The 25,908-nt window shown below is 40.2% G+C and overlaps 16 protein-coding genes across 16 annotated transcripts; 6 read left to right on the forward strand and 10 right to left on the reverse strand.

Annotated features, from left to right (window-relative positions):
- Nucleotides 1–23: 23 nt before the first annotated feature.
- IRC6 (Irc6p) lies at nucleotides 24–788 on the reverse strand (the record flags this gene model as incomplete). Its single annotated transcript, XM_037290430.1, has 1 exon — nucleotides 24–788. The coding sequence occupies one exon, from the start codon at nucleotides 786–788 to the stop codon at nucleotides 24–26; it is 765 nt and encodes a 254-aa protein (XP_037146325.1).
- A 190-nt stretch (nucleotides 789–978) lies between these two features.
- HG535_0G04840 (uncharacterized protein) lies at nucleotides 979–1,431 on the forward strand (the record flags this gene model as incomplete). Its single annotated transcript, XM_037290431.1, has 1 exon — nucleotides 979–1,431. The coding sequence occupies one exon, from the start codon at nucleotides 979–981 to the stop codon at nucleotides 1,429–1,431; it is 453 nt and encodes a 150-aa protein (XP_037146326.1).
- A 145-nt stretch (nucleotides 1,432–1,576) lies between these two features.
- Nucleotides 1,577–2,137, forward strand: EMC4 (chaperone EMC4; the record flags this gene model as incomplete). The annotated part of the gene is made up of 1 exon (XM_037290432.1): nucleotides 1,577–2,137. The coding sequence occupies one exon, from the start codon at nucleotides 1,577–1,579 to the stop codon at nucleotides 2,135–2,137; it is 561 nt and encodes a 186-aa protein (XP_037146327.1).
- A 44-nt stretch (nucleotides 2,138–2,181) lies between these two features.
- TAN1 (putative tRNA acetyltransferase) lies at nucleotides 2,182–3,103 on the reverse strand (the record flags this gene model as incomplete). The annotated part of the gene is made up of 2 exons (XM_037290433.1): nucleotides 2,182–2,991; nucleotides 3,053–3,103. The coding sequence occupies 2 exons, from the start codon at nucleotides 3,101–3,103 to the stop codon at nucleotides 2,182–2,184; spliced, it is 861 nt and encodes a 286-aa protein (XP_037146328.1).
- Nucleotides 3,104–3,267: 164 nt separating this feature from the next.
- SEC15 (Rab GTPase-binding exocyst subunit SEC15) lies at nucleotides 3,268–5,928 on the reverse strand (the record flags this gene model as incomplete). Its single annotated transcript, XM_037290434.1, has 1 exon — nucleotides 3,268–5,928. One exon carries the CDS (start codon nucleotides 5,926–5,928, stop codon nucleotides 3,268–3,270), a length of 2,661 nt encoding a protein of 886 aa, XP_037146329.1.
- A 508-nt stretch (nucleotides 5,929–6,436) lies between these two features.
- Nucleotides 6,437–7,981, reverse strand: DUG1 (metallodipeptidase; the record flags this gene model as incomplete). The annotated part of the gene is made up of 1 exon (XM_037290435.1): nucleotides 6,437–7,981. The coding sequence occupies one exon, from the start codon at nucleotides 7,979–7,981 to the stop codon at nucleotides 6,437–6,439; it is 1,545 nt and encodes a 514-aa protein (XP_037146330.1).
- Nucleotides 7,982–8,400: 419 nt separating this feature from the next.
- MRX20 (Mrx20p) lies at nucleotides 8,401–9,497 on the forward strand (the record flags this gene model as incomplete). The annotated part of the gene is made up of 2 exons (XM_037290436.1): nucleotides 8,401–8,412; nucleotides 8,523–9,497. The coding sequence occupies 2 exons, from the start codon at nucleotides 8,401–8,403 to the stop codon at nucleotides 9,495–9,497; spliced, it is 987 nt and encodes a 328-aa protein (XP_037146331.1).
- Nucleotides 9,498–9,580: 83 nt separating this feature from the next.
- ADE57 (bifunctional aminoimidazole ribotide synthase/glycinamide ribotide synthase) lies at nucleotides 9,581–11,959 on the reverse strand (the record flags this gene model as incomplete). Its single annotated transcript, XM_037290437.1, has 1 exon — nucleotides 9,581–11,959. One exon carries the CDS (start codon nucleotides 11,957–11,959, stop codon nucleotides 9,581–9,583), a length of 2,379 nt encoding a protein of 792 aa, XP_037146332.1.
- Nucleotides 11,960–12,346: 387 nt separating this feature from the next.
- Nucleotides 12,347–14,419, forward strand: MTO1 (tRNA modification protein MTO1; the record flags this gene model as incomplete). The annotated part of the gene is made up of 1 exon (XM_037290438.1): nucleotides 12,347–14,419. One exon carries the CDS (start codon nucleotides 12,347–12,349, stop codon nucleotides 14,417–14,419), a length of 2,073 nt encoding a protein of 690 aa, XP_037146333.1.
- An 85-nt stretch (nucleotides 14,420–14,504) lies between these two features.
- CNN1 (centromere-binding protein CNN1) lies at nucleotides 14,505–15,533 on the reverse strand (the record flags this gene model as incomplete). Its single annotated transcript, XM_037290439.1, has 1 exon — nucleotides 14,505–15,533. The coding sequence occupies one exon, from the start codon at nucleotides 15,531–15,533 to the stop codon at nucleotides 14,505–14,507; it is 1,029 nt and encodes a 342-aa protein (XP_037146334.1).
- Nucleotides 15,534–15,814: 281 nt separating this feature from the next.
- On the forward strand, nucleotides 15,815–16,654 carry HAP2 (transcription activator HAP2; the record flags this gene model as incomplete). The annotated part of the gene is made up of 1 exon (XM_037290440.1): nucleotides 15,815–16,654. The coding sequence occupies one exon, from the start codon at nucleotides 15,815–15,817 to the stop codon at nucleotides 16,652–16,654; it is 840 nt and encodes a 279-aa protein (XP_037146335.1).
- Nucleotides 16,655–16,875: 221 nt separating this feature from the next.
- Nucleotides 16,876–19,755, reverse strand: CSE1 (importin-alpha export receptor; the record flags this gene model as incomplete). The annotated part of the gene is made up of 1 exon (XM_037290441.1): nucleotides 16,876–19,755. One exon carries the CDS (start codon nucleotides 19,753–19,755, stop codon nucleotides 16,876–16,878), a length of 2,880 nt encoding a protein of 959 aa, XP_037146336.1.
- A 200-nt stretch (nucleotides 19,756–19,955) lies between these two features.
- Nucleotides 19,956–20,693, reverse strand: DOC1 (anaphase promoting complex subunit DOC1; the record flags this gene model as incomplete). The annotated part of the gene is made up of 1 exon (XM_037290442.1): nucleotides 19,956–20,693. The coding sequence occupies one exon, from the start codon at nucleotides 20,691–20,693 to the stop codon at nucleotides 19,956–19,958; it is 738 nt and encodes a 245-aa protein (XP_037146337.1).
- A 193-nt stretch (nucleotides 20,694–20,886) lies between these two features.
- Nucleotides 20,887–21,777, reverse strand: BNA6 (nicotinate-nucleotide diphosphorylase (carboxylating); the record flags this gene model as incomplete). The annotated part of the gene is made up of 1 exon (XM_037290443.1): nucleotides 20,887–21,777. The coding sequence occupies one exon, from the start codon at nucleotides 21,775–21,777 to the stop codon at nucleotides 20,887–20,889; it is 891 nt and encodes a 296-aa protein (XP_037146338.1).
- A 210-nt stretch (nucleotides 21,778–21,987) lies between these two features.
- KAP114 (karyopherin KAP114) lies at nucleotides 21,988–25,026 on the reverse strand (the record flags this gene model as incomplete). The annotated part of the gene is made up of 1 exon (XM_037290444.1): nucleotides 21,988–25,026. The coding sequence occupies one exon, from the start codon at nucleotides 25,024–25,026 to the stop codon at nucleotides 21,988–21,990; it is 3,039 nt and encodes a 1,012-aa protein (XP_037146339.1).
- Nucleotides 25,027–25,326: 300 nt separating this feature from the next.
- ANK1 (ankyrin repeat-containing protein ANK1) lies at nucleotides 25,327–25,869 on the forward strand (the record flags this gene model as incomplete). Its single annotated transcript, XM_037290445.1, has 1 exon — nucleotides 25,327–25,869. One exon carries the CDS (start codon nucleotides 25,327–25,329, stop codon nucleotides 25,867–25,869), a length of 543 nt encoding a protein of 180 aa, XP_037146340.1.
- Nucleotides 25,870–25,908: the final 39 nt, after the last annotated feature.

The raw sequence follows: 25,908 nt of genomic DNA on the forward strand, positions 1-25,908 counted from the left end.
ATAACAGTAATGAAATGATTTCTTCAAACATATTTCATTATTTCACCGGCTACTTCTTCAGCCAAAGTGGATGCGTCCTTTTCATCAAGCTCCTGGCTGGCAAAGCGCAAACGAGCCTGTTGCAATTTTCTCAAGATCACTTCTATATTAAGGTCATCCTCAGCTTCGGTATCTCCAGCTGGAATGTCATTTGAATTAGCCAATTCGAGTGGTACGCTACACGCAGACCAATCGTGTGTGTCTATGATTTCTTTAATTCTTGCCTTGCCGTTCTTTTCACCGTATTCGTCAAGCTCATCGCAGGTGCTCCAGTTGACGACTTCCAAAGTTGTCAGACGTTGGGCAAATTCATCATTGATTTTACTCATTCCTAGCCCATCGGCATGTTTGTCAACGTTGCAACAAATTTTGAAGCACTTCTCAAGCTCTGGAGTCTCTAGTATCTGCGAAATATCTTGAAATTGCAGTGTGTCGGTAAATTTATCAAAGACCATTATTCCTGCAAGGACGTCTCTCAATTCGATGTACTCATCGCTTTTCAAATCAGCAAGCCAGTCCTTCAAACTTTCATACTCATCGATATACAGATCATATACCAACGTATAGTATTTGGTTTTCCAGGTTAGACCTTTCAGGATTTTCTGTTCATTCCCAAAAGTATCCTTGGACAACTCACCAAATACACTTTTGAGAACTACTTCTTTCTCATGTTTCTCATATTTGCTGAATGCAACCAAAATTTTATTACGTGGAAACTTAGTAACCTCTTGGGATCTCTCTTTTAACATTGACGGCTGTTCCACAGTATTGTCAGGTAAAGCCGTTAAAATCAATGTTACAACAAGTTTCTACAATATTATTCTTCATTGCAAATGTTGCTAAAAGTATCTGAAATATGGCAGAGAAGATAGAGTCAGTAAAATGAGGGATGTGAGACATCAACAGCTTGTGATTATAAAGGCAAGGTGCTGGTAATGTATGCGATACTGCCTGCTCTACAAGTTTAGATGTAGAGTCAGTTTAAGAGTGAAAATGAACTTCAGTGGGGAAGCGCCACCTTGCTGGAATAGGGATCATGACCCACCACCCAGTTATGCTATGCAGACTATTGATAAAGCAAGTGTGGTAGTAGTTGAACGTGAATTGACAATGGAGTGCTATGAGACTTTCAATGCTAGAGTGAAACGTTTGTCAAGCTCGTTATATGCCAAAACTAAAACGAAGCTTTTTGGTATTCTCCAATCCATTTGGTTCAAGAGAGTTCTGAAGTTCATTGCAGCTTTCAATACTTTTCAGATTATCGCCTTCTTCACTGTCAGCGCACTTTTGGTTACAACTCGAATCGGCCCGGGGGACGAGGAACTCGTTATGAGGAATGTCCCTGACGATTACGTGGATTATCGAGATTTAAGTAGTGGAATAATGCTCTAGCTTTGTAGTATATTGTCTAACCTTTTCGAACTTTTCTTTATCATAGTTCGAGAAATTATTTTATTTATGATATCAAAGGTAATTCCGACAATCTTCACCACTAACTTAGAATTAGCAGAAGGAAAAACAGAAAATCCTTGCCGATATGAAGCCTGAAGCACATCAATGGGCATTGAATTTGGTAGATAACAAACACATTTCTTCAATGAAGATAGTTTCTTCCAAGACATTGCCCTTACCAGAAGGGTTTACACCGCTTCAAAAGAATGCTGAGCCAATAGGTATACACAAGCAGCAAGTGACACCTGAAGAGAAGTCTCAGCAGATAGGAAGACTGCAGCTACAAAAGGCATGGGGAATTGCATTTCAACCAGCAAAAGCAGTGCCAATGAACATTTTCATGTCATATATGTCCGGGACATCATTGCAGATCATTCCGATAATGACGGCTCTTATGTTATTATCAGGTCCTATAAAGGCAATATTTGGCGTTAGAAATGTATTCAGACCGGTTATGGGCAACCCGCTGATTGAGGGTCAGATATATATGGCTATGTTAGTATTCGTTGTTTGTCAAGGAGCCTTGATGTATATTGGAATTAGAAAACTGAACTCTATGGGATTGATTCCTAATACGAGAAGTGATTGGCTGGCATGGGAAACCCGCATAGACTACAACAAGGGTTTAAAATCTTTTACAATATGATAAAATAAAGCGTACACAATTATTTTACATGTTATCGAACTCATTTACTTTTTTGCATGTTCTTTCATCTTAGCTTCATAAATTTGTTGCACGTTGTACTTTTTATAGCTCTTTGAATAGTCACCATCTACAACGGACATTCCTATATTATTTTTAAAGCATTCTATTAATATCAGTTTGTCGTAATCTTTCAAATTTACCTCATGGTTATATTTACCATTCTGGATCACTTGAGCAACCACTTGTTTAATAATGTCAAGTCTTTCAAAAGTATTGAAATTTCGTCTTGTTACTTCCACTGCAAATTTGTAATGTTTGCTGCCATTTTCACCATGGAAATGAGGTGCTAATACACGTTCGGCTAATTTGATTAATTGATCCATACTGGCGCTACATGAAGAGGTTATAGGTGTCAGTTTTTGAATATACCTTGTCCGCTTCTCCATGTTTGCAGGATCAGCAAGATTTTCAATTAGACTGTGCACAAACTGCTCTGGTATGACAGGTTTCCTGGTTTTACAAAATATGACACATTCGCAATCCAGATGAATGAACTGAAGGACCTCTTTCTTATTGTTTTTGCTTTCATTCTTGGATTTGTTTTTGTCTTGCAATTCCGACAGTTCACGATTAATCTCTTCCTCTATGGACAGCTTCTGTTTGGAATCACAAGATTCTTGGTTCTCGATTTCGGTCTTCTCATCCGCATTTTCCAACTGGTCGCCGTACATTTCCTCCACCTTTTCTTCAAAGAGCAAGCCTAATTCCTGGGCCGCCTGCTTTTCATGCTTTCTGGCGCACGTAGCATATACGCCCGATGTTGAAGGATCTAGGAATCCTGACGAAAGTTTAAACTATACCTAAAAGTTAGTCGATGCACAACTAGCTTGTCGTCATAAAAAAATACTAACTTACCTTCTTCTTTTTTGAGCCATTGGGTTGCTCGAGAGACCTTTTATTGACCATTCTCTGTAAATCCACTAAATTGAACTCACTATCGTCTTTTGAAGTAAGTTGTTTGATCTTTATGTTAGCGATGTGGCACATCAATGCAGAGATGCGCTCTATGATATTTTTTCACTGCCTTGAAAAAAAAAGGCAGAAAGTAAACTTTTCTATACAATGTTATTTTAGTGTCTATTGAAAAATTTGGCAATTCTGCTGCTAGATCCATCTCGTTGACTGTCATCATATGGTAAGAGATTATTTTCCTCTTCTAGACTAGACGTAGTATGCATGCGAGATTGCTGAACTTTGCGGATCAATAAGTTTGCATCTTCCGGCCTAACACGGGGGTATTTTCTAGGCCTCACCTCAGGATCAGCATATTCTTCAAAGTTGTTGTTCTTCAGAAGCTCGATACACTGTTTTAACTCTGTAAATGTGGCTTGCAATGACTTGATGTTGTTTTCTATGGAATTTATCGAGCGGCCAAACCCATTTATTGAAGGTGAATTGACAGTCAAGGGTGATTGAATTTCTCCCACATTTCTACTGCTTTCATCTTCGGTTGTTGGGAAAATTCTTGGTATAATGCTTTCCAAATATTTCATGTCGACCTCAAAATTATGGACACTTTCCTGTGAAAGATGTGTCGGAGTGCCGTGAAGCAAAATCTCCAGAAATTGACTGGTTAAGGAATCAAATTCCCTGAAGATCAGCAAGGTTTGTACACTATAGGGAAGATTTACCAATGTCGAGGAGAACATCATTTCCAAGAACTGGGCTATATCCACAATTGAAATATCAGGATCATTACGAGCTGTAGACGCTTGCCAGTCTAATTCAACGGTTTCCAAAATATCTGAAACCTTTGAGTCAATCAGCTGTATCAGCTTTGTCTCGGCATATTTGCGGCTTTCTGCATAGCTTCTTATGGATGACAGTTTGATCTCCATAGCTGGGTTTTGCATGATATTTTCTTTTGACATAAGTGCACTAAACTCCTTAGCTGCTATGACAAAGTAATCAAGATTGACAAGGATTTGTGCAATCTCTTCCCTTGATGTAGTGTCTAACTTACCCCTGATCTTTTCATTAATAACTTTGCTAAAGATAGTGTCCATAGTTTTCACCAGTGTGTTGCTTAAAGTGTGCAATTCGTGCCGGTAATAACTTCCAATGAAATGCACTAACTTGCTATAAGTTTTTTTAAGTAGTGTGTATGTCATAGGGTATAGAGGCGAAAACGGTAATGTTACTATAAATTCACCATTCTGCTTCATAGCAGACTCTTGTATTTTGGTTATCTCATCTTCTTTAATCCAACAAATTTTCAGTACTTTTTCATACAGAGTTCGGTCATTAATGGTTAGAGGCATAAAGTCGTCGTCATTCAATAATATCTCGAATTCTTTTTGTAACTCCAATATGTTTAACTGGCAATAACTACCAAACACGGATATCAGAATATTGTATAATGGTTCAATGTTCACTTTGAAGTTTTCTAGAATGGAAATGTAAATCCCCATAAAGTCCTTAAACTCCACCAACTCTTGCTCAGATTTAAGTTTCTCATTCAAAAAATATTTCAGATAGGGTTCTAAACGTTTCAGTAAACCATCCCAGAATTCATTAGTAGAGTTGTAATTGTTATTTGCTAATATGAAGTCTGTTGATTTATTCAAGTTTATGTCATACAACAGAAAGCCAAGAAGTTTGAGGAAATAGGCCTTGAAGCTTTCTAGATTTAGTTGCTGAGCGAATGGATCACTTGAAATATCAAGATTACCATTAGATGTTTGTTTTTGAGATTTTTTCCATAGAAGTGGATCTATTAACTTTGTCTTCCTGAAGTTATATTCCTTGGTAAATTCGGAGATTAGGTATGGTTGTTGATTTAAGCTTTGAAAAATGAGAATTGAATCATGGAATTCATTCAGATGAAAAAAGCTTTCTAGATTAATTTTCTCAAGGGTACTTTCATTTCTTAATGATATTTCGACCGGAGAATTGAATTTGAAAATTCCCAATTTCATTGTGTCTTTCTTTTCTAGCCATTCAGGTACCAACTCTTTACTATATACGTTAAATGTAGCCTCTCCAACATGACTGAGATTTTTACCCAAATTTACGTTGAAGGAGTTTTTAATTTTGTTGATACATTCATCCTTGATAGCAGACTTCAAAAACGGAATGGAGTCGTAGATCTCCTTCAAAAATTGGAAATTATAGTTTTTGAAGTCTTGTAAGTATATTTTCTCGAGACTATCCAAGTTTTGTAACGCTTTGAAAAAATCTGCTTCGACTATGAGCTCTTGGCATTTGTTTGATAATTCTAAAATCTGCAAAACTTTAGTAATCAATATCGTTGCCTCTGATATCTTCAACGATGTCTTCTTATTACTAACGTATGCCTGCTTTTTCATGATTACTTCGTTTGTGGAATACGTAAGGTTTTCTTGTAGGTCATTCACTTCTTGCAATAACGAGTTATCGATTATATCCTGAATTTTTGATATCTGTCCAATAGAATTCTTCAGTTTGTCATTCAATTTAGCATCTTGAAGTAGTTGAGTTTCCAATCCATCGAAATTGTCGTCTACAGAGCTACACAATTCATCAGTAGCAGATTCCAAGTTTTTATTCTCAACACTTGTCCTTAAAAAGGGAACCCATTTATCAAACACTTGTGGGTCTAAATCAAATGTACTTTCATCGGATGCAGAAAATGTACCACTCTTAGAAGAGATATTTCCAGCATCAATTGCCGAAACCAAAGTGGATGGAGCCGAAGACAACAGTATCTTCTGAAACTCTTGCGTCAACGGGTACTGACCCTCCTGATCCATTGGTAGCTCAGCAAACGAGATTGCAGTATAAAAAAAAACTGGCTTAGGCAGAAACAGTTTTACGGCTTATCTGCTTATAAGTAATGAATAGAAACAACAGCGGCTGATCTATTGCAACATGCATCTGTCAGTATTCGAAGCCTTGAATATTTCTGAAGGAGCGCTAAGGCATTTACATCCGCGCTAAAGTCGGGTAAACGATAAGTGATATATCTATATAAAAGAACAGATGATTCTTTGTAAGCGGAGGAGGTCATAAAATTCTCGTGGCTCCACATCGTGGTCAATTCACCAACCATACGTTCAAAGCCAGCTGCATTGGTTCTTGAGCGTCTCAAAGAGCTAAGTTCAGAAGATATCTTCATATTTTATAATTTGAAGATGTAAGTTAATATTTGAAAGTTCGAGTTCATTGATTAAATGACATGTTAAATATTTATCTATTTATTTTCAAATGTCTTTGAATTCTTCTTAATTGACTTACAAATTTTTTGTACCGAATTTTGCTTTACTTTCCTTCTGCAACGGCATAGTAATGCAAATAGGCTGCCATAGTTTTCATCCCATTAACATAGTTGCTAATATCTAGCTTTTCGTTAACGGAGTGTGCACCATCATCACCTCTGCCCATTGGTAACAGCAATACGCTCGTTTTCAATTGCTGCTCAAATGTCAGCGTGATAGGAATGGAACCACCTTCTCTAGTCAAGTCTGGACTGACTCCGTATACCAATTCAGTTGCCTTTGAAGCCGCAGTGAAAGATGTGTTGTTAGGGTCAGAAATCCAGTAATCGCCATCATGTATCAACTCGGTTTTACAAGTGTTTGGAGATTCCAGCTTGCTAAAGACTTTATCACAATGGGCAATAACCAGCTTATTTAATTTTTCAGAGTCCATGTCAGGAACAGTTCTAATAGAGAATTTACCATGGACTTTTGCAGGAACAACAGTTTTTGCACCTTGTGAAGAAAACGCTCCTTCCACACCATGGAGCGACAAAGAAGGATATCTCCATCTGTGCATCAAGATGTCTTTTGGATTTTTGTACAGGCTTGTGTCTGAACCACTGGCAGCATTCAAGTCGTCCAAAGTGAAATCGATCCCATCGTATAACTTAGCTTCCTTTTCTGTTAGCGGAGCCACCATGTCATCAACACCATCAATCAGGATTTTACCTTTTGAATCAACCAGCGATCCCAAAACCTGAACTAAATCGACCATGGGTTCTGCTATAATACCACCAAATATACCCGAATGTAAATCAGCACCGGGCCCCTCAATCGTCGTCTGATAGTAGTTGCATCCTCTCAAACCGTACGTTAAAACCGGCTTCGTGGTGCCCAACCAATAGTTGTCACTAATGCAAACCGCATCGGTTCCCTTGAAATACTTGTCAGCTTCCTCCACGATAAGACCATCCAATCCAATCGACCCGGATTCCTCCATTCCTTCAAAGCACGTGATCAGGTTAACGGGCAACTCAAATCCTGATTCCTTGTAGGCCTGCACAACATTAAACCACCCGATAACAGGTCCGGTATCATCTGTGCTGCCTCTTGCCCTCATCAACTGCTTTTCCTCATCCACGTATAACTCGAAAGGTTCAGTATCCCATCCGTCTTCAAACGAAGCTGGCTGAACATCGTAATGCCCATAAACAACAATCGTCTTCTTCTTGGGATCGTTCCCATAGCGTGACAGAACCACGGGTGGCAACTGTAGATTTTCATCTTCCACCGGTGGCGGTTGCGTCCCCAAATGTTTTAACTGAATATCGGTGAACCCAATTCTCTGCAACTCCCCGACGAGGAAATGCGCCTTCCTCACAACCATAGGTCTCAGGCTCTCGTCTCCGGAGACCGCTGGAATCTTAACTGCTTTCCCAAGCGTATCAATGAATTGTGGTTTTAATTCATCGATCTTTGCGAATACCTTACCATATGGGAACTCTGCTGCACTACTCATTATTTTCCGATTTTGCGATACCAAATTCAAACTGGAGCCTACTCTAATCACCTTCGAAACTGTTGCCAACGTCAGTCTGACACTCATATACCACCTAGCTGAATCCAAATCAGTTTCTCTGGCTGTGCCACCTGCAATTCTTCATTTCTCACAATCTGTCATCTCACCTCCCCTTCCTTCCAGCTGTCAGGTTCCTTGGTGAACAGAATCGCTATCAGACAAAACTAGACAACAACGGAAAAGCCAAGGATTCCACGCAGTCCGGAAGCGGAAGGCGAGAGCCCTAAAAAAAGGACGTGAATTTAGGGCTAGGGTTAGGGCTGAGCCCTAACCCTAAAAAGCTAGGGCACGGAGCTTGTGATATCGCGTCGAACGATAATATGATAATGTTATAGTATTGGAACATATATGTAAATCACAGTTAGAATAAGCTCAAATGAAGGAAATACATGGCCTTTTGAGGAGTACTAGCGCTACTGAACCTAGGTGCGTGCCCACTGCTTGTCATGACAGGAGAAGTATGTGTTATGTGGTGGGATTTGGGCGGCCTGCCGCCCAAATCCGGTGGAGTTTCAAGTGTAATTCAGAGTTTACTAACGTGAGTTTGGCTTCTTTTCCATCTATACAGAATGAGCTAATGTCACAGATAGCTGCAGGCAGCGCGGCTGCGATTTTCCAGACCAGTGCGACGTATCCGTTCGAATTTCTCAAGACGGGAATGCAACTGCGTCGAGCGCTGCCAGCGGCACCGGTGTTCAATATGATGCATCCAATCAAGCTGTATTTCGCCGGGTGTTCCGCCCTGAACGTCGGCGCAGTGGTGAAGACGAGCTCCAGGTTCGTCACATTCGAGAAGGCATGTCGACTTATGCGGGATCCCAGTCTGCCCTCCAATGCCGCACTGTCTGGGCCACGACTTCTGGCGGCGGGGACCATAACGGGCTTCATGGAGAGCATGTGGATCATCCCGTTCGAGAATATCAAGGTGACGATGATTGAAAATGCTCTGACGGTTTCTAGCAGGTTGTCTGGTGAGCCGGAAGCGCAAAAGGTGGCCAATAAAGCAAACACTAGGGCCACCTTTCACAATCCAAAGCCAAAATTGTCGCAAGCCGAGTTGACTTTTATGCATTATGAGAAACATCCGTCAGTTCATTTTTTTCCGGCACTCAAGGAAATCTACTCAACGAGAGGTCTGAGAGGGTTTTTTCAGGGTGCGATGCCTACTATCTTCCGACAAATTGGTAATTCAACAGTCAGGTTCACCACTTATACCACCCTAAAAAACTTTATTTCACCTTCGAAACCGTTGAATGAATTTTACGCATTTGGGTTTGGCTTCCTATCATCCTGCTCTGTCGTAGCGCTAACGCAACCAATCGATGTTGTTAAAACTAGAATGCAGAGTAAATATGCCTGGAAGAGTTATAAGAATTCTATAAATTGTGCCTACAGAATTTTTGTAGAGGAGGGATTTACTCATCTTTGGAAGGGTTGGGTACCCCGACTATTCAAAGTTGGGCTATCAGGAGGTATCTCGTTTGGAGTTTATCAATACGTTGAGAATTTAATTACAGTTATGGAACACAAGGGCTATTTATGAACGGATTAAATCCAAAAATTAATTTTTATATTCAATTATGTGATAAAAATGACATTACGTCGAAATATAATATACAATGTCCTCTAATACAGATTTAGACAGTTATCAATAACACAGCCAGGTTGACCTTCTTCTTTCGTTACCAAAGAGCCAATTTCAAATACGGTTTCATTAGCTTCCTCTAGTAGTTCCTTAACTCTGGAGACATTCTCCTTCTTAACAATTAAAACCATACCGATACCCATATTGAATGTTTTCAAAATGTCATCGACTGGAATATCACCAGCTTTTCCAAACCATTTGAAAACCGGAGGAATGGTCCATGTGGACATATCAACTTTGGCTTGAAGATGACTTGGAAGCGCTCTTGGAATGTTTTCAACCAGACCACCACCTGTTATGTGCGCTAAACCTAACAGTAATTTCTCTTTGATACTTGGTAACAGCTGTTTGACATATATTCTAGTTGGAACCAAAGTACCTTCAGCTAACGTCTTTGAACTATCCCATGGACATTCAGAAGCATATGACAATCCTTTGTGTTCAATAACCTTTCTCACCAATGAGAACCCATTAGAATGAAGACCGTCAGATGCAAGACCTAAAAGAACATTCCCTGCCTCCATGTCTTCAATCTTGGGTAAAATATCACCCTTTCTAACGGCACCAACAGCAGTACCATTGGTATCATAATGGCCAGCAGGATACATACCAGGCATTTCGGATGTTTCACCACCAACTAATGCGCACCCACTTTGAATACAGCCATCAGCAACACCAGACACAAAATCTGAGGCAATTTTGATATCTAAGGCTCCTGTAGCGAAGTAATCCAGAAATAATAATGGCTCAGCACCCTGAACAACTAAATCATTAACATTCATTGCTACAAGATCGATACCAACAGTGTCGTGAATGTTTGATTCTTGGGCAATCATTAATTTTGTACCAACACCATCAGTAGCTGCGACCAGTAGTGTATCATCAAGGTTGAACCCTGCTCCTTTCAAGTCAAACACACCACCAAATCCGCCGATATCGGAGTCTGCGCCTGGACGGGAGGTAGATTTAACGTTGTTTTTGATCTTTTGAACGAATGCATTACCATTGTCGACAGAAACACCGGCTTCAGCATAAGTAATACCGGACGATTTCGCAGCTTTGAAAGCTCTGTGGGCAATATCCTTTCTAAAGTATCTATTTTGGAATTTAATACATTCAACTGCTTCATAGGCCCTATCAACTGCTTCTCTCAAGGTTGAAGCAACTGCAGAAGCAGCAATAACCCTTCCACCGGCGGTAACAATCTTACCATCTGCTCGTTTAGCAGTACCTGCGTGGAAAACAAAGGTGTTTTGAGGTAAGTTATCTCTATCTATGGTAATCTCGTCTCCCTTGGCGTAGCTCTCTGGATAGCCACCAGCAGCTAAAACTACAGTTGTAGCAAAAGTGTTTTCTTTTATCTTGAGACTCACTGAGTCAAGTCTATGTTCTGCTGCGGCCAGAAATACTTCAGCTAAATCTGTATCGTCTGACAAAAGCGGAAGAACAGTTTGAGTCTCCGGATCACCGAATCTTACATTATACTCCAAAACTTTTGGACCATCCTTAGTCAGGATTATACCAGTGAACAACACACCGACAAATGGTAAGCGGTCTTTCCTCATACCATCAATACTAGGTTTGATGATTTCAGAATCGATTTCCTTCAAAAGCTTTGGAGATGCAGCTGGCGCAGGTGCATATGCACCCATTCCACCAGTGTTCAGTCCAGTATCATTTTCGCCAATTCTCTTATGGTCTTGGGCTGGCGGTAAATTAAAGTAAATGTAGCCATCGGATAAAGTTAGGATAGAAATTTCATCACCTTCTAAAAACTCCTCAATAACAACAGAATCACCGGCAGCGCCAAATTGTCTTTCAACCATGATGACTTTTAAAGCTTCTTGGGCCTCTTCCTTTGTAGTTGGTATAAGAACACCTTTGCCGGCAGCGATACCATCAGCTTTCAAAACGACATTGTAATCAACGGTATCCAAATATTTCTTAGCTTCATCATAATTTGAAAAATTGGCATAACGAGCAGTTGGGATATTGTGTCTGGCCATGAAATCTTTGGAGAACGTCTTAGATCCTTCGAAAACAGCAGCCTTTGCAGACGGACCAAAAACGGGTACACCAATTTTGGCAAAAACATCTGAGATTCCATCTACAAGTGGTTGCTCTGGACCGGGAACGACCAAACCAATTTCATGTTGCGAAGCAAATTGAGCCAATTTCTCGAAGTTGGAAGGAGAGAGATTCAATTCTGGGACATTAACAATTTTTCCCTCACTATCCTTGCCAGTACCACCGTTGCCTGGGCACACATATATTTTTCCCACACTCTTGGATTGCTCGAGCTTCCAAACCAAAGCATGTTCTCTACCACCGTTCCCTAAAACTAAAATGTTTAAAGACATTTCGCTGATGCACAACTTTCCTGGTGACTATAGTAATATTCAAGGCAAATACTCTAAGATGCAGGGCACCTAATCAATTGTAATGATCTTATCGAGGTAAACAGGACAGTCAGAAAAGCCTTTTGTTATAGATTTCCCACTTATATTAATTTTTCACTAAACTCTAACTAATTTCTCACTTCAAAGATCGATGAGATACCATATTAGAAAAGTGCTGCAGAAGTCATTTTTTTTTTTTTCATGTTTTTTTGAAAAAAAATGCTTCGCATCGGAATCGAATGGCTTTTATTATGAGAATTCAAGAGCTGATTAATTGAGATTCAGGCTGCTGTGCGGGAATATCTGACCTCTATGGCATAATCAGCAACCACGGGTACCCAAAGAGTAATGTATTCACTCGGTTCACCACCTTTTTTTCGCCAACAAGGTGTTTTAACATTTCACAGAATCATCAAAAGATCAGTCAGTTTGAACGCCGAATTAAGGAACGTTTTGAATACTCTTCAAGACAGCGGAGTGATCATAGTTGGAGCTGGCCATGCTGGCTGTGAGGCAGCCGCGGGTTCGGCAAGGACTGGGTCTCCTACCGTTTTGATTACGCCATCACTTGACAAGATAGGAACATGTTCTTGCAATCCATCCATGGGTGGGGTAGGAAAGGGCACACTTATTCGAGAGGTCGATGCATTGGACGGAATTGCAGCAAAGGTCACTGATTTAGCTGGGATCCAGTTCAAAATGTTGAATAAAAGCCGAGGGGCCGCAGTGTGGGGACCGAGAGCTCAAATTGATCGTAAAATATATATGAAGGAAATGCAAAATGTGTTGAAAAGCTACGCCAATTTATCCTTGAAACAGGGAAAGGTGAAGGATATTATTATTGCCGAGCAGAAAAAAGAGCAAGATTTAGACGCGACTGTGAAAGGTGTGATATTAGAGGATGGAACAATCATGAAGTCTTCAAAAGTAGTCATCACTACGGGAACTTTTCTTTCTGCAGAAATTCATATCGGACTGAAAACATTCCCCGCTGGAAGAATAGGTGAAGACCCAACCTACGGTATTAGTGCGACTCTTGCAAAAGCAGGGTTCAAACTAGGCCGGCTCAAAACAGGGACACCGGCTCGTTTGGACGGGAAAACCATTGATTATTCTAAACTAGAGAAACAGTTTGGTGACAACCCCCCACATCCGATGAGTTTAATGAATGAAAAAGTGAAAATAGATGAACAGATTTTATGCTATGGTACAAATACTACAGCGGAATTACATGAATACCTGAAATCAAACTTGTCACAGTCAATTCATATCAAGGAAACCGTCAGGGGACCCCGATACTGTCCTTCGATAGAGGCAAAAATAACGCGTTTCGCAGATAAAGATAGTCACAGAATTTGGCTTGAGCCCGAGGGGTTAGATACCGATATTATTTATCCCAATGGTATCTCGAATTCTATGCCGGAGGAAGTTCAGGACAAGATGATGAAAATGGTACCTGGTCTCGAGAATGTCACGATTGTACAACCTGCATATGGTGTAGAGTATGATTATGTTGATCCTAGACAACTTAAACAGACTTTGGAAGCGAAATTGGTCTCTGGGTTATATTTGGCAGGCCAGATCAACGGTACTACCGGGTATGAGGAGGCATGTGCGCAGGGTATAATGGCCGGCATCAATGCCTCTTTATCGCATTTGATGAAGGAACCGCTGAAGTTATCGAGAGCAGATGCATATATTGGCGTTTTGATTGACGATCTAATAACAAAAGGCGTGGAAGAGCCATACAGGATGTTTACATCGAGATCCGAGTTCAGGATAAGTGCTCGTGCTGATAATGCGGATTTGCGCCTCACTGAGAAGGCAAATAGTCTTGGTGTCATCACCCATAATAGATGGGAAAAGTTTAGCTTAGATAAGACCATATACGAAGAAGTTATCGAAAAGCTACAGGGGTTGGAAGTAAGTGCAAAAAAATGGGAAAATCTTCTCAGCATTACTATGGCAGATTCTGCAAAAAAAAGATCTGCTTGGGAACTATTTAGATTCAACGGTGTTACTGTCGAAAAGCTGGTGGATGCTTTACCAGAACTCAACATTAATATAAACGACATACCGAGACACGTTCGGACCAAAGTTAATGTTCAAGGCAAATATGAGCCTTACATATCAAAGCAGGACCGTTACGTGAAAGCATTTCAAGCAGATGAGGGAATGTTGTTACCATCTAATTTTGATTACTCGATATTACCAAGTCTATCGAATGAATGTAAAACGATATTGAATACAGTCAAGCCCGAAACGATAGGACAAGCGAGAAGAATCCAAGGTGTGACAGCAGCATCTCTTTTTGAGCTTTATAAACTGGTAAAATCCCAGCAGAACACCTTAAGACACCATCGAAAAGTTCAGGAGAACTTGTTCTCGAAAACTTGTGCTGATACAAGTCTCATCTCGTAAACCATACACAAATGTCATGTAAATAATAATCGTACAGCCCAACAGCTGTCATGTGTACAATCATATTCAATAAAAGAAATTTCGATCAAAGAAATAAAGACATTTCCAAACTATTCAACTCCTCTAATCTCAGGTATTTGCAGCAGAGCTCGAACAACTCATCATTTGTCGCGGCTTGAGAAGTGATCCCGTATCGTTCAAATAACTTCAAGATGTTCTGTCTATCTGGAACCATTCTATTCTCTTCTACAAGACTTTCACCAAGCTTCTTCACTAGCACTTCGGAAACATTCTGTAGGGCCTTCCACGAGTCTGTGTCCAGTTTGATATCGCTGTTTCTAAGAAATGATCGGAGTGATTTTCTTAGCTGACCGATTGGTAATGGGTCAATGAGCTCTTCATCCGATGCGTGATCCAAATCTGATTGAGAATCTGCGTCAGATAGAGAGTCCATATCGGACGAGGAGTTCAGTTTGATCTTAGATTTGATATCTAATTTTTGGGCACTATCTAAGCTGCCTTCGGTAGGGCCGGCAACATTTCCAGAGGCCATGTCTAGTGCGCTTTCCTGGTCTGCAGACATATCCAAATCCATATGAGGGGTAACCTGACGAGAAATTGACTCTCCAGAAACGTCCATGGGATCTGGAGTCATTTCCGTGGAAGCAAGATCAACGTCAGTATCCTTGATGACTACAGGGTCTATTTTACGGATTTTCGTCCTGGATATCCCATTTTTCAAGCGCCCAAAAATAGAGTCTGCCAGGGGGTCGCGATTTTCCTCCAGCGTATGATCTTCTGTCTTCTGCAACAGCCCTCTATCCTGCTCTGCATTCGCTGGCACGCTCTCCTCTCGTTGTATCAACTCCGTCAGATTCTTTTTCTGCTGCGAAACCAGCACAGAGCTCAAATCCCGTAGATACGTTCTCAACGCATCAGGGTCACTACCAATTTTACTGAAGAGCAAATCATCCTTTTCTGACCTTTTTTTCAATCCTGGCGTCACATTTAGAATCATCTGGTCTCTCCATTTCTGCTCTTCAAGAGCCCGTTCTTTAAATGGCGTGCTCACTGGAGACTCACCCATCCTGTCATCACCGAGCTCTTGAGACATGCAATACCCAACTGCACGCAGTAATTATCCCAGGCTCAATTGAATTGTGATAAGTACTAACAATCTCTCACTCATAGGCGCCAGTATTAGTCAGTCTCAGTAATCATATATACAGTACCTTCGTACGGGTAAAGTCCTTGATGAAGAAGTCCTTTATGAAAGTAGTCCTTAAGGAAATTCAGTAAGGCGAAGTAAATGGTCTTCTAGTATGAAGAAGACACGAGGATATAGATACTTGCTAGCATCAAATAAGCTCTGTGGTGATATAAAATGCATGGGATATGAACAGAAACGAGGAAAATTATCATCCAATAGACGCAGGGTTAGTCGGCTATCCAACTGATGAGCTACAGCTAACAAGTATGCCAGGTCCCTTCAACGAGAGAGATGCGAGGGAAAGGGCTTCGAAAGGTGAGCCTAATCCAACAGATATATACCTGTATGATCATCCTCAGGATGGTGAGCGGCAAGACACAGAAAATGCTTCTATAAGCCATTACGATGGAAATAGAGAAGATGAGCCAGCGGGGACGGAAAATAAGCGACAAAAGACCCAAGAAGGCAAAAACAGTACTAGTAGTAGCCAACTACCTTTGGGCAGCTCGAGCGAGGTAGGGCTTACTTCAGAAATTAAAAGCGGCAGAAATTCAGCAAACAACAGCTATATTGAGAGCGTGGCTGATTCACTGGCATCAATGGCGAACACGGAGCTGTCCATAGATCCAGTCGCGGGCGGGAGCACAAGCGAGGTGAATGAAGTTGCAGAGCAGCCATTCTACGTCAATGCAAAACAATATTATAGAATTTTGAAAAGACGATACGCGAGAGCCAAGCTAGAAGAGAATTTGAGAATTTCTCGAGAGAGAAAGCCATACCTACATGAGTCAAGACACAAGCATGCAATGCGGAGGCCTAGAGGTCAAGGAGGAAGATTTTTGACCCTGGCAGAAATTGAGGAGTTGAAAAACAAAGAGGGGTCGCAATCCTCTACGCCTTCTGCTACTGATACGCCAGGCGTTGGGATAGAAGACGAAAAAAAGTATGGTACCGAAACGAAAACAACAGCTCCAATTCAACAAGAAAGCGATAAGAATAAACTTGCATGCATCAAGAAGAAATGAAAGTTAAGCAGTGTATTTTAAAATTTTCCTAAGGCAATTTCACTTATACATATTCTTCATTACATCTATAAAATAAAAACAGGTAAAAACTGGATCGCCTACGTAGCATGACAGTGAAGAAACACAAGCCATATTAGTGTTCATCATTACTCTTGAACATCCAGCTTGGTTTTTCATTTCTTATTGAGAATTTATCAACGGAATGTGTGGGATAGGCTTCTCTATGCCATGGTAATCAAATTTTTCAGCTTTAGTTGCGCATCACCAGGTAACTGAAGTGCAACAGAAGCTATCAAAGCAGATCCTGATGTTTCGCTGTACTTTTTAAGAACGTCCGCAACGTATGATTTAACGCCCCGGATGGGGTCCATTTGTGGAAATGGATCATAAATTTTTTCCGCAATACAACTCAACTTGCTGAAACTAGACCCGAATGTGGTTATTTCCTCGAGATTATCGAAATCGATATGGCTAGTTTTCAAATTGGCGATGCTATCGGAGGAGGCTGTCTCGACAACACTCTCCAACGTAAGTGGTAACAAAGAAGAATATTTGCTGGAAAATAGTGCCCCGTTGGTCATGGTATTTAAGGTTCCTATAAGCGCAACTTTACGATCCGATGGATTGCCAATATTAGGCAGAGCAGGTATGACAAAATTCGACCATATTTGCAGAAACAAACCATTTTGAACTTCATCGATGAATGAAACAACGAAGTCAGCCCCCAATTTCAAAGACATTAGGCCCAAGAAGGCAACAAACTTTTTCACATACTTCTCGGTTTTCGAATTTTGTAAACGTTGAAGAAGGAGTAGCGCAATTTGTTTCACGTATGGCGCCAAGTGGCTCATATCAATTTCTATCATAATACGCTCCAGCAACTCGAATCCATAAATATCATGTGCTTTAGATGCAATTAATCTTTGGAAAATGCCGAGTACTGGGACTAAATCAGGAAACAATGATTGGTCCACTTTAATGAGTGCTTTCAAAAGCCTTGTAACCGCCGGGATATTACCTTTCATCTCCCATAATGCCGGAGTCAAAAGTGGTTGGGCCAACGATCTTATGCTGTCGGGAACGGATTTTCCTTTTTCCACACAGAAAGCAACGAGTTGAAAGACATAGGGGATGAATTCTTGGACATCGTTCGACAATATGGTGAGAAATACTGGCATAGTCGTACTTATCAGTTCGGGAAGCATCTGTAACGAACTGTACTTTAAGATAGCGCCGATGGACTCAAATGAGTAATGCGAAAACCTGGGATTTGACGGATTTTTAGATATAATGCTAATTATCGTCAAAAGTTGATTTAACAAAACAGGAAACATATCTTGAGCTATATCTTCGGATGTTTGCAACACCCTAAATACAGACCTCATCAAAAACTCATTTTCCGCAAGTTTCTCTGGTGAATTTCCTTGATTTGAGATCAGCTTTACAAGATTTGTTAAAAGCATTCTTGAGCTACCAGACAGATCCCTCTTATTGAAAATGGAATTTGGTGACACATTTGATTCCCTGATTGTTAAAATTCGCTCAATAGTCACAGCAGCATACGTATAGACAACATATTCATCACTTTCCAAAAAATTTGCTAAGATTGGCAAAATCTCAATTAACTGAGTCTTGTTCAGTTGGTTTCTGAAAATGTATAGGTACTTGATGGCATCAACTCTCAAAATAATATGAGGAACAGGTTGCGTCAAATCCGGGGCAATTTGCTTAGTGAAAAATTCGACTACATCTAACAGAATATTTGTCGAAGAGACCCCTGTTGCTGTGATTGCACCATTGGCAGCCAATGCGGTAAAAAGGAAAATGCAAATATCCTTAAATTTCCAGTTGGAGTTGGGATTGGCTTGGTATTGCGAAAAAAACTTGGTAATGTGGTTAGTGAACACACTTGTTACTAATTGTTCATTCTTCTCTTTAAGTTCTTTCAAAAAATCCGTGCAAGCTCTTCTCCTAGTATCAGTGTCAGATCCTTCAAGATCTCTACGAATATACTCAATTGGATCGTCTTCGAATAATTCAATATCAGACTCGCGTAAGGTCACATTCGGTAGAATTATTTGTTCGGCAATGTTATTCATTGCGAATTCATTGTCAAAAATTTCAAAATACTTGGGAATTCGTGAAACTGCTGTTAAAAAAGACAAAGATTTTGATACTAGAATATCGTATTTTGGCTGAACAGATATTGCAGTCAACAGATTCCATGTAATTTGGATGAATTCGTTAATCATTGGACCGAAGACGTCTTCGTATCTTGTTGTGTACAGTTGAACCAGCTCCTGTATCGAGGATTTAACTTTTATCAATACACCAGCTTGATCTGTTTCGTCTGGGTCATCGGCCAATGGATTTGAATAAGCCAAGTATTTATGAAGAATACCCATTCCTACTTGTATATTATCCTCAAAGAATTCAGGAATATCTTGACAGTTGAAATCATAATAAAGCTTGATCAGAAGTAGTAAAACATCGAATAAAATATTTAGGGATGCCTCATTGTTTTCATTCTGCCCAATTTGCTCATCGACGCTCTTCAGAAGATTGAGAAATGGCTCGGTAAAAACATCGAGTACAGCCTTGATTTCCAGAAAAAGTTCGTCTGATCTGAATAGAGGTCTCCATCTTTTGAAAATAGAATGTGCCACCACAAGCACACCCTTATTAGTCACCATATCAACTGTTGTTAATCTTGAAGCCAAATCTTCTAATAGGGTTGGCCAATTGTTTGGAAAATCCGAGTTCGCAATAACTGAAATGGCTTCACCAATTTGAACCTGCAAATTATTTGGCAAGGTTATCATCAATGGCACGATCTCTTCTTTGATCAATTTGACATTACCGGCAGGAAGCAAATGATTGCCATCTTCATCTACCCACTTTCTCTTTATGAAATTTTTGAAGAACAAGGCTCCTGCCAGTCTTGTTGGGACCGGTAGATTCGCAGATGCGACTACATGCAGCAAAGTTAGTCCAAATCCATCTTGATCCTCCAAACCTCGTAAAGCTCTTTCGGAGCTCTTGGCGGTCGATGCCACAACCGAGTCGGCAAGATATCTCGAGACAGTTTCCAAATCAGACATTACGCAGAGAAACGCACACCTCAAACGCTATCAGATTCTGCCAATTGTTTTCGGTGAACTCGCTTTCAAAGTCGTTTATGCAATTCAAGTTGATCCAACTGGCTTCACAGCTTATTCTTTTTAAAATTTTACCCTGTATAATGTATAAGTCACATGATGCATACATATATGAGAATATGTGGCCATATAAATATATGCTATTACCTTAAGGAACACTCTGTTAAACAGGCATTGCCAGACTCGCACAGTTGTATCCAGTCTGCAGACTCTGCAGAAATTTTTCTGCAAGGTGCGTATATCTTGATACCTCGCAGATGAGTGTCTTTGCCATTTTCGTGGTTGACAGGGAAAACCAAACGGATGAACTGGCATTTAAGCAGCCCATCTTCTTCACGATTATCTTCAAAAGTCAAAGCAATCCATCCGTTCAAATCAAGTATGTCTAGGGTTTTGTAAAACAATGCGTCCGCGGGGCAATTTCCTACATAGATCTTTACGAATCTTGGTGTGTATGATTCATCTGATATCAGTGAAAAATACAATGCAATCATGCTGATAGTCATACGTTTGCTAAACATAATATCTAGTGTATGGGGCTGCAGACCGTCACTTTGCCAAAATGTCTCAGGGTTGTCGTCCAGAGCATTTTCGATGGGGTTTCCTTGCTTGTGGGAGGAGGGCTTCCAATATGCCAGATGGCATACATTCATCATCGAATCGCAATTTAGCAAATGCAGACCCTCCATGAAGCGTTCAGAAAGAGTTCTAGCACTCAAATTGTTGTAATCAGTGTGTGGTTTGTTTACGAACATGTGAGCCTGCCCGTTTGGCGCCAGTTCATTCAGTATCAGAGGCTTCGCTGTATGCTTTCTGACTGGCTTCAACGCGCACGAGGGTGCTAATCCATCTAGAATACTGTTGAGATCATCTCTATCCATGCTTAGGGGACAGTATAGGTGCAAGTCTCATAAACAGTGGTCCAAACGCTTCTGCTTTATTTTTGACTAACACAAAGAGTGCGATCGTCTTAAAAGCTGGAAAAACAAAGTGGTTCGTATTATTATCTAGTACATAGAGCATCTAAGTAAAAATCGTAATTGCAGTACGTACTGATCCAGTAGCGAGGAAGATTCAATGGTCAATCTTGAGCGAAAAGTCGATCACTTCTGTACCTTGGTGAATACTGCTGGTGCTGTATATATCTATTTCGTCACACAAAAACTTTTCGAGATTATCCCGTTTCAAGCCTCCACTACACTCTAGGAGAAAATGTTTTTTGCCATGCCATTTTTCTTTCAAGCTCTTGGCACAGATCTTCAACAAATCGTTACTGAAGTTGTCAAGCATTATGACATCCGCATCAGCCTCAATGGCCTCGTCAGCCTCTTCTTCCGTTTGACATTCGACTTCGATTTTGACTGAGAATCCACAAACACTTTTTGCATTCTGTACAGCATTTGTGATGGACCCCGTTGACCAGATATGATTATCTTTCAGCATGACCATTGAGGACAAGTCGTAACGGTGGGAGTCGCAACCGCCAACTAGCATCGAATACTTTTCAAGTCTACGTAAGCCTGGAGTGGTCTTCCGGGTACCGGCAATTATGCCTCTGTAGCCAACTTTGCGAGCGGACATGATTATTTTATAAGAGGCTGTCGCAATACCAGAGCTTCTGCTCAGTATGTTTAATGCTGTTCTTTCTGCCAACAGAATATTCTTGGCCTCCCCTCTAACTTTGGCTACCGCTATTTTTCCAACTTCTGTAGTTGATGGAGACAGTTTCTCACCTTCTTTGAAGTACCATTCAACATCAAGTTGACATTGATTGAACACCTCCTGGGCGAAAGGTACGCCGCTAAGAATACCGTCCTGCTTGCACAATAAGGTCGCACTCTTCGGGTCGGAACCAACAACAAAACCTCCGTAATCGAATGATGGAACGTCTTCCTGTAGCCAATTAGTCACGTCTTGTCTCCATTGCCCATTGGTGGGCAACAAATTCCTCAGATCGACTGCCATTGTAATCTTTGCTGGCCCTTTTTTTTTTAATCATGGGTCCAGGACGTTAAATAAACGCTCGGCTTGATGTTCTTCTTGTTCTCGTCACTCAACAACATGAAAACAACATTTGAATGAATATAAGAGATAGACCTTTATAAGAAGAGTTATCAAAGCGTGCTCTACAGTTCAGCCATGATAACAATGAATAAAAATTGCGTTACACAGATGTTACACTAAATTATCAGACAACACTTTTTTTTCCTCTTCTGACAAAGAATTGTATATGCTCTGGAAGTCGTTGATATTTTTACTAGTTACTTCTCGGAAAAATTCGACAAGCAATTCCTCAGTACTCTGTGTCAGATTATATATCTGAGAAATTTCTTTATATGCGTCATCATCCTCGTAGCCGTCGTAGCCGTTTTCCTCGTCACTGTCTTGTACGTACTCCTGCAATTTTTCATATTCTAAAACGTCTTCTACATCTTCCCAATCTTCATCTACGCCACCTTCGGCAGCATCATCATTCCGGGATGGAATATTTGAAAAAAGCTCCTCAGATTGCTGTCTGCCTTGAGCATCTAGTTCTGTAAGGAATAGCATGACAATCTTGGTATAAAACGGGACTTGGGTATATCTATCTGGCATTTCTTTTGCCCTAGATCTGGTTATGATTTGGTCACCTTGGTATGGTATAATGTTCCCATTGACTTTTAAAGCTGCTAATCTGGGATCTGCCAAGAGAAAAAGCTTGCTCAAAGCAAACACGTTCTCTTTAACTTTAGTTTCATTTCTTATTTCTTCGAATATCTCCAACCACTTGGATATGATTAATGCAAGTGCTGTAGTATTTCCATTTTCAACCTGTATTCCTGCCAGAAAATCAACAGTCTGATACGCATCGACACATGTTAAATAGCAGAACACAGAGACTAAATTTTGGGACGTAATAATACTTTTGACCTTTAAGAGTTTTTCTGTCACCGCATTTATAATGACAGGAAACATGCTTTGAATTTCAGCTGGGAATCTGGCGAGAATGGTAACAATCAATGTCCCAGAATTCTGTGCCGCAGTGTCAGACACATCGAACGACAATAATCTGTCCAAGACGAGAATTGTTTCCTCTAAATGAGGGCAAATTTCACTACTGCTTGAGTTGTATAGCAAATGATTGAAGGAAGAGGTTGTGATTTGTAAAATGTCGTCATCATTGGAAGATAAAAGCACATCTTTCAGAGGTTCGAAAACGTAACTGAGTACAGAAGATGAAATTGTACTGTCAGTTGGTTTTTTAGACATGAAGACGTCTAAAAGTTGGAGAGTAAGTGACAGGAGGGGAGTATAATTGTAGCCAGTCTGTTTATTGGCCTCAATAACTTTCAAAAAAGAAGGCAAACATCTTTCTGCATATGCTGCGTACGCTTCTCCATCAAGGCGCAGAAGTTTGCGTAAGCATGTCTGAGATTCAACGACAACTTGAATGTTTGATGGTTCTTTAGCAGAAATTGTGAGCACCAGATGAAACTCTGATTGTAAGATCTCGTTGTCGTGACTGCCATTGATGTTGCAATCAATCAACAGACTGAGAATCTCCATTAACAAACCATCTGTATCATCTTCTGCTCCTTGAGAAACCTGATAGATCAGTTTCAACATTTTTATTTGCATTTCTTGGCATACTTCGCTTCCAAGAACAGACGGAAGATCCGCAAAATAAGCATAGTAGGTGAATCCCACTAGTAGTGATGACTTCATAATTTCGCTAGTACTAGACAGAGACAAGTCAAGCGATTTCATAAAAAAATCAGCAGTCAAAACTTTAACATTCTTAAAGACATCCATGAATTTTTCCAAAAATTTTGGAATCAAATTCATTGTTCTTGATTGAACAAACTCATTTGCTTCTCTCCAATCTAGAAGTGAGCTCAAAAACAGTGGAACATTAAGGACAATGTTGCCTAAATCATCAGAGGGTTGTGTCTCATTTGAAATTATTGACTGCAATAAATATAATATGGATTCTTGAGACTTCCAACTGTTATCGTTTTCAGAAATTGTCGACAGCTCTTTTAGGATGCACTTGAAAGCCATCAAAAAACTGGCATCATTCAATGCCGTTAAAAACTCTGCGGCCTGATCTCTAGTGGTGAACGAAGCTGTTAATCCAGCCTCAGCGGACACAAAACTATTGAAGTCGTCGGACCAGTTTTCCATTGTTTCATCGCTGTAGCAACAGAGGCTTTCTAAAACAACGATAATTCTACTCATTTCGTTAGCCTCAAATGTAAAATCACATATGGATGTCAAAAATTCAAGTGCTCGAACAGCAAATTCATTCACAGTTTCCAGTTGTGCACTTTCATCTGTACGATTTGCTATTGACAAATATACCTTTGCACAATCCTCTAGATCATGCAGAACCAAATCTTTGAAAGGTAAATAATTATCTTTTGGAAAGAGCTTTGTTGGAAATTCATTTTTCAACAAAGCTAAATCCTCATAGATTTTTGATCTTATTTTCATGTAGTCCAAATTCTCGATGTTAGCATTCAATTGTAAAAAACGTCCCCATATCTTAAAGACTTCATTTATTGAGTTCATTACAATATGTTTTCTTTTGGAAGAAGAAGAAGAGCTCACTGTTAACAATTCCAAGAGGCACGCGTGAAATAAGTTTAGTGCCACCAGTATCGTTTCGCAATTTGATTTCGGGTCTTTTAAAATTCTGAAAATTATATCAATGGTTCCTGGTCCTATATTATCTTCAAAAAACATTTCCTCGGAGACCACATCATCATATATCTCGTTCAACAAAGACATCGCTGGCAAAGAGCAATTGCTCAAAATAGCCTCGTAGATAACCTGTAAAATATTCGGCCATTCATCAGGGAAATCTACTGCACATATCTGTACAACACAATATGAAGCCGCATTTCTAAGCTTTGAAAGGGAAGCGTCTTGCAAAGATAGGTGAAGAAGAGAGTCTCTCACGAAGGTTTTTGCATCCTGATTAATTGGGACTGCCCCCCTGTACGACTCAAATCCTGGACTCCAAAACATTGTTATCAGTTTTCTCAAAGCAACCAAAGCGAACTGTCTGAAAGATATTATGCTGTTGTCCCCCAAAGCAACATGTACTAGGGAAATGAAAACTTGAGTAGCGTCCTCATCGCACCATTTCAAAAGGTTCGTTTCTGCTGTTTTTCTCACGCTATCAATTGAAGACTGAGCATCTTCAATCAATTTTCGAATGTCAGCAGGCATCGTGAATTAGTAACTTAATGAATTAAGTCTCCTTCATTTTCTTTTTTCGCATTTATTTGGCCATCGATTTTATTTCCATACAGGATTCTTTTCATGCAGTTCTCGCGTGCTAGAGTTGAAATGGGTTACCAAAGGAACAAGTAACCTATAGGGGGAGGGTTCCAAACAGTACAGTTTATTGTAGGCATAGCTTATCATTGAAATCAATCTACTGGAAACTGGCAGGTTCTACTTGAACATCATCCAGACATTAACGAGAGCATTTGTTTTTTTTTGTGGAACAGGGATAAGATTGAAGTCATGGAAACTGAGGGTGCATCGTTGGCAGAGCAGCTTTTAGATGCTTCAAGAAGAAACAATGATGACTTACTAAAGACAATTTTAGAGAATGCTGGCGAGGACTCCCAGAAAGTTGCTGATTTGATCAACTCAGCAAGGGATCCATTTGGTAATACAGCGCTCCACTTATGTTGCAAATACGGATCGTGGGAAGTACTGGATGATCTCTTAGATCAGGAGGGAATAGAGGTTGATCCAAAAAATAACATTGATTGCGATACTCCCCTTCATGTTACTGTAAGATACGCACAAGAAGAACCTGAACACGGAACTTTCATCGCAAAAAATCTCATTGAGGTTGGTGCAGATCCAAGAGTAAAAAATAAGAAAAATCAAAAGCCGATTGATCTAATTCATGGTAATGAGCTCGATGAATTGATTGATCTATTGCAAGGCGCAGAACTTGCAGCGGATATGGGTGGACAGCAGGCTGACGACAACGAGCCCGAAATAATATCTGATGAGTCTGATGATGAAGACGTAGACATCAAGACAACGGCTTAACATCCCTGCATAGCTCAAACATTAATCAACTTTTATAAA

This window comes from Zygotorulaspora mrakii, chromosome 7 (assembly GCF_013402915.1).
Source record: "Zygotorulaspora mrakii chromosome 7, complete sequence".
Classification (NCBI taxonomy): Eukaryota; Fungi; Ascomycota; class Saccharomycetes; order Saccharomycetales; family Saccharomycetaceae; genus Zygotorulaspora; species Zygotorulaspora mrakii.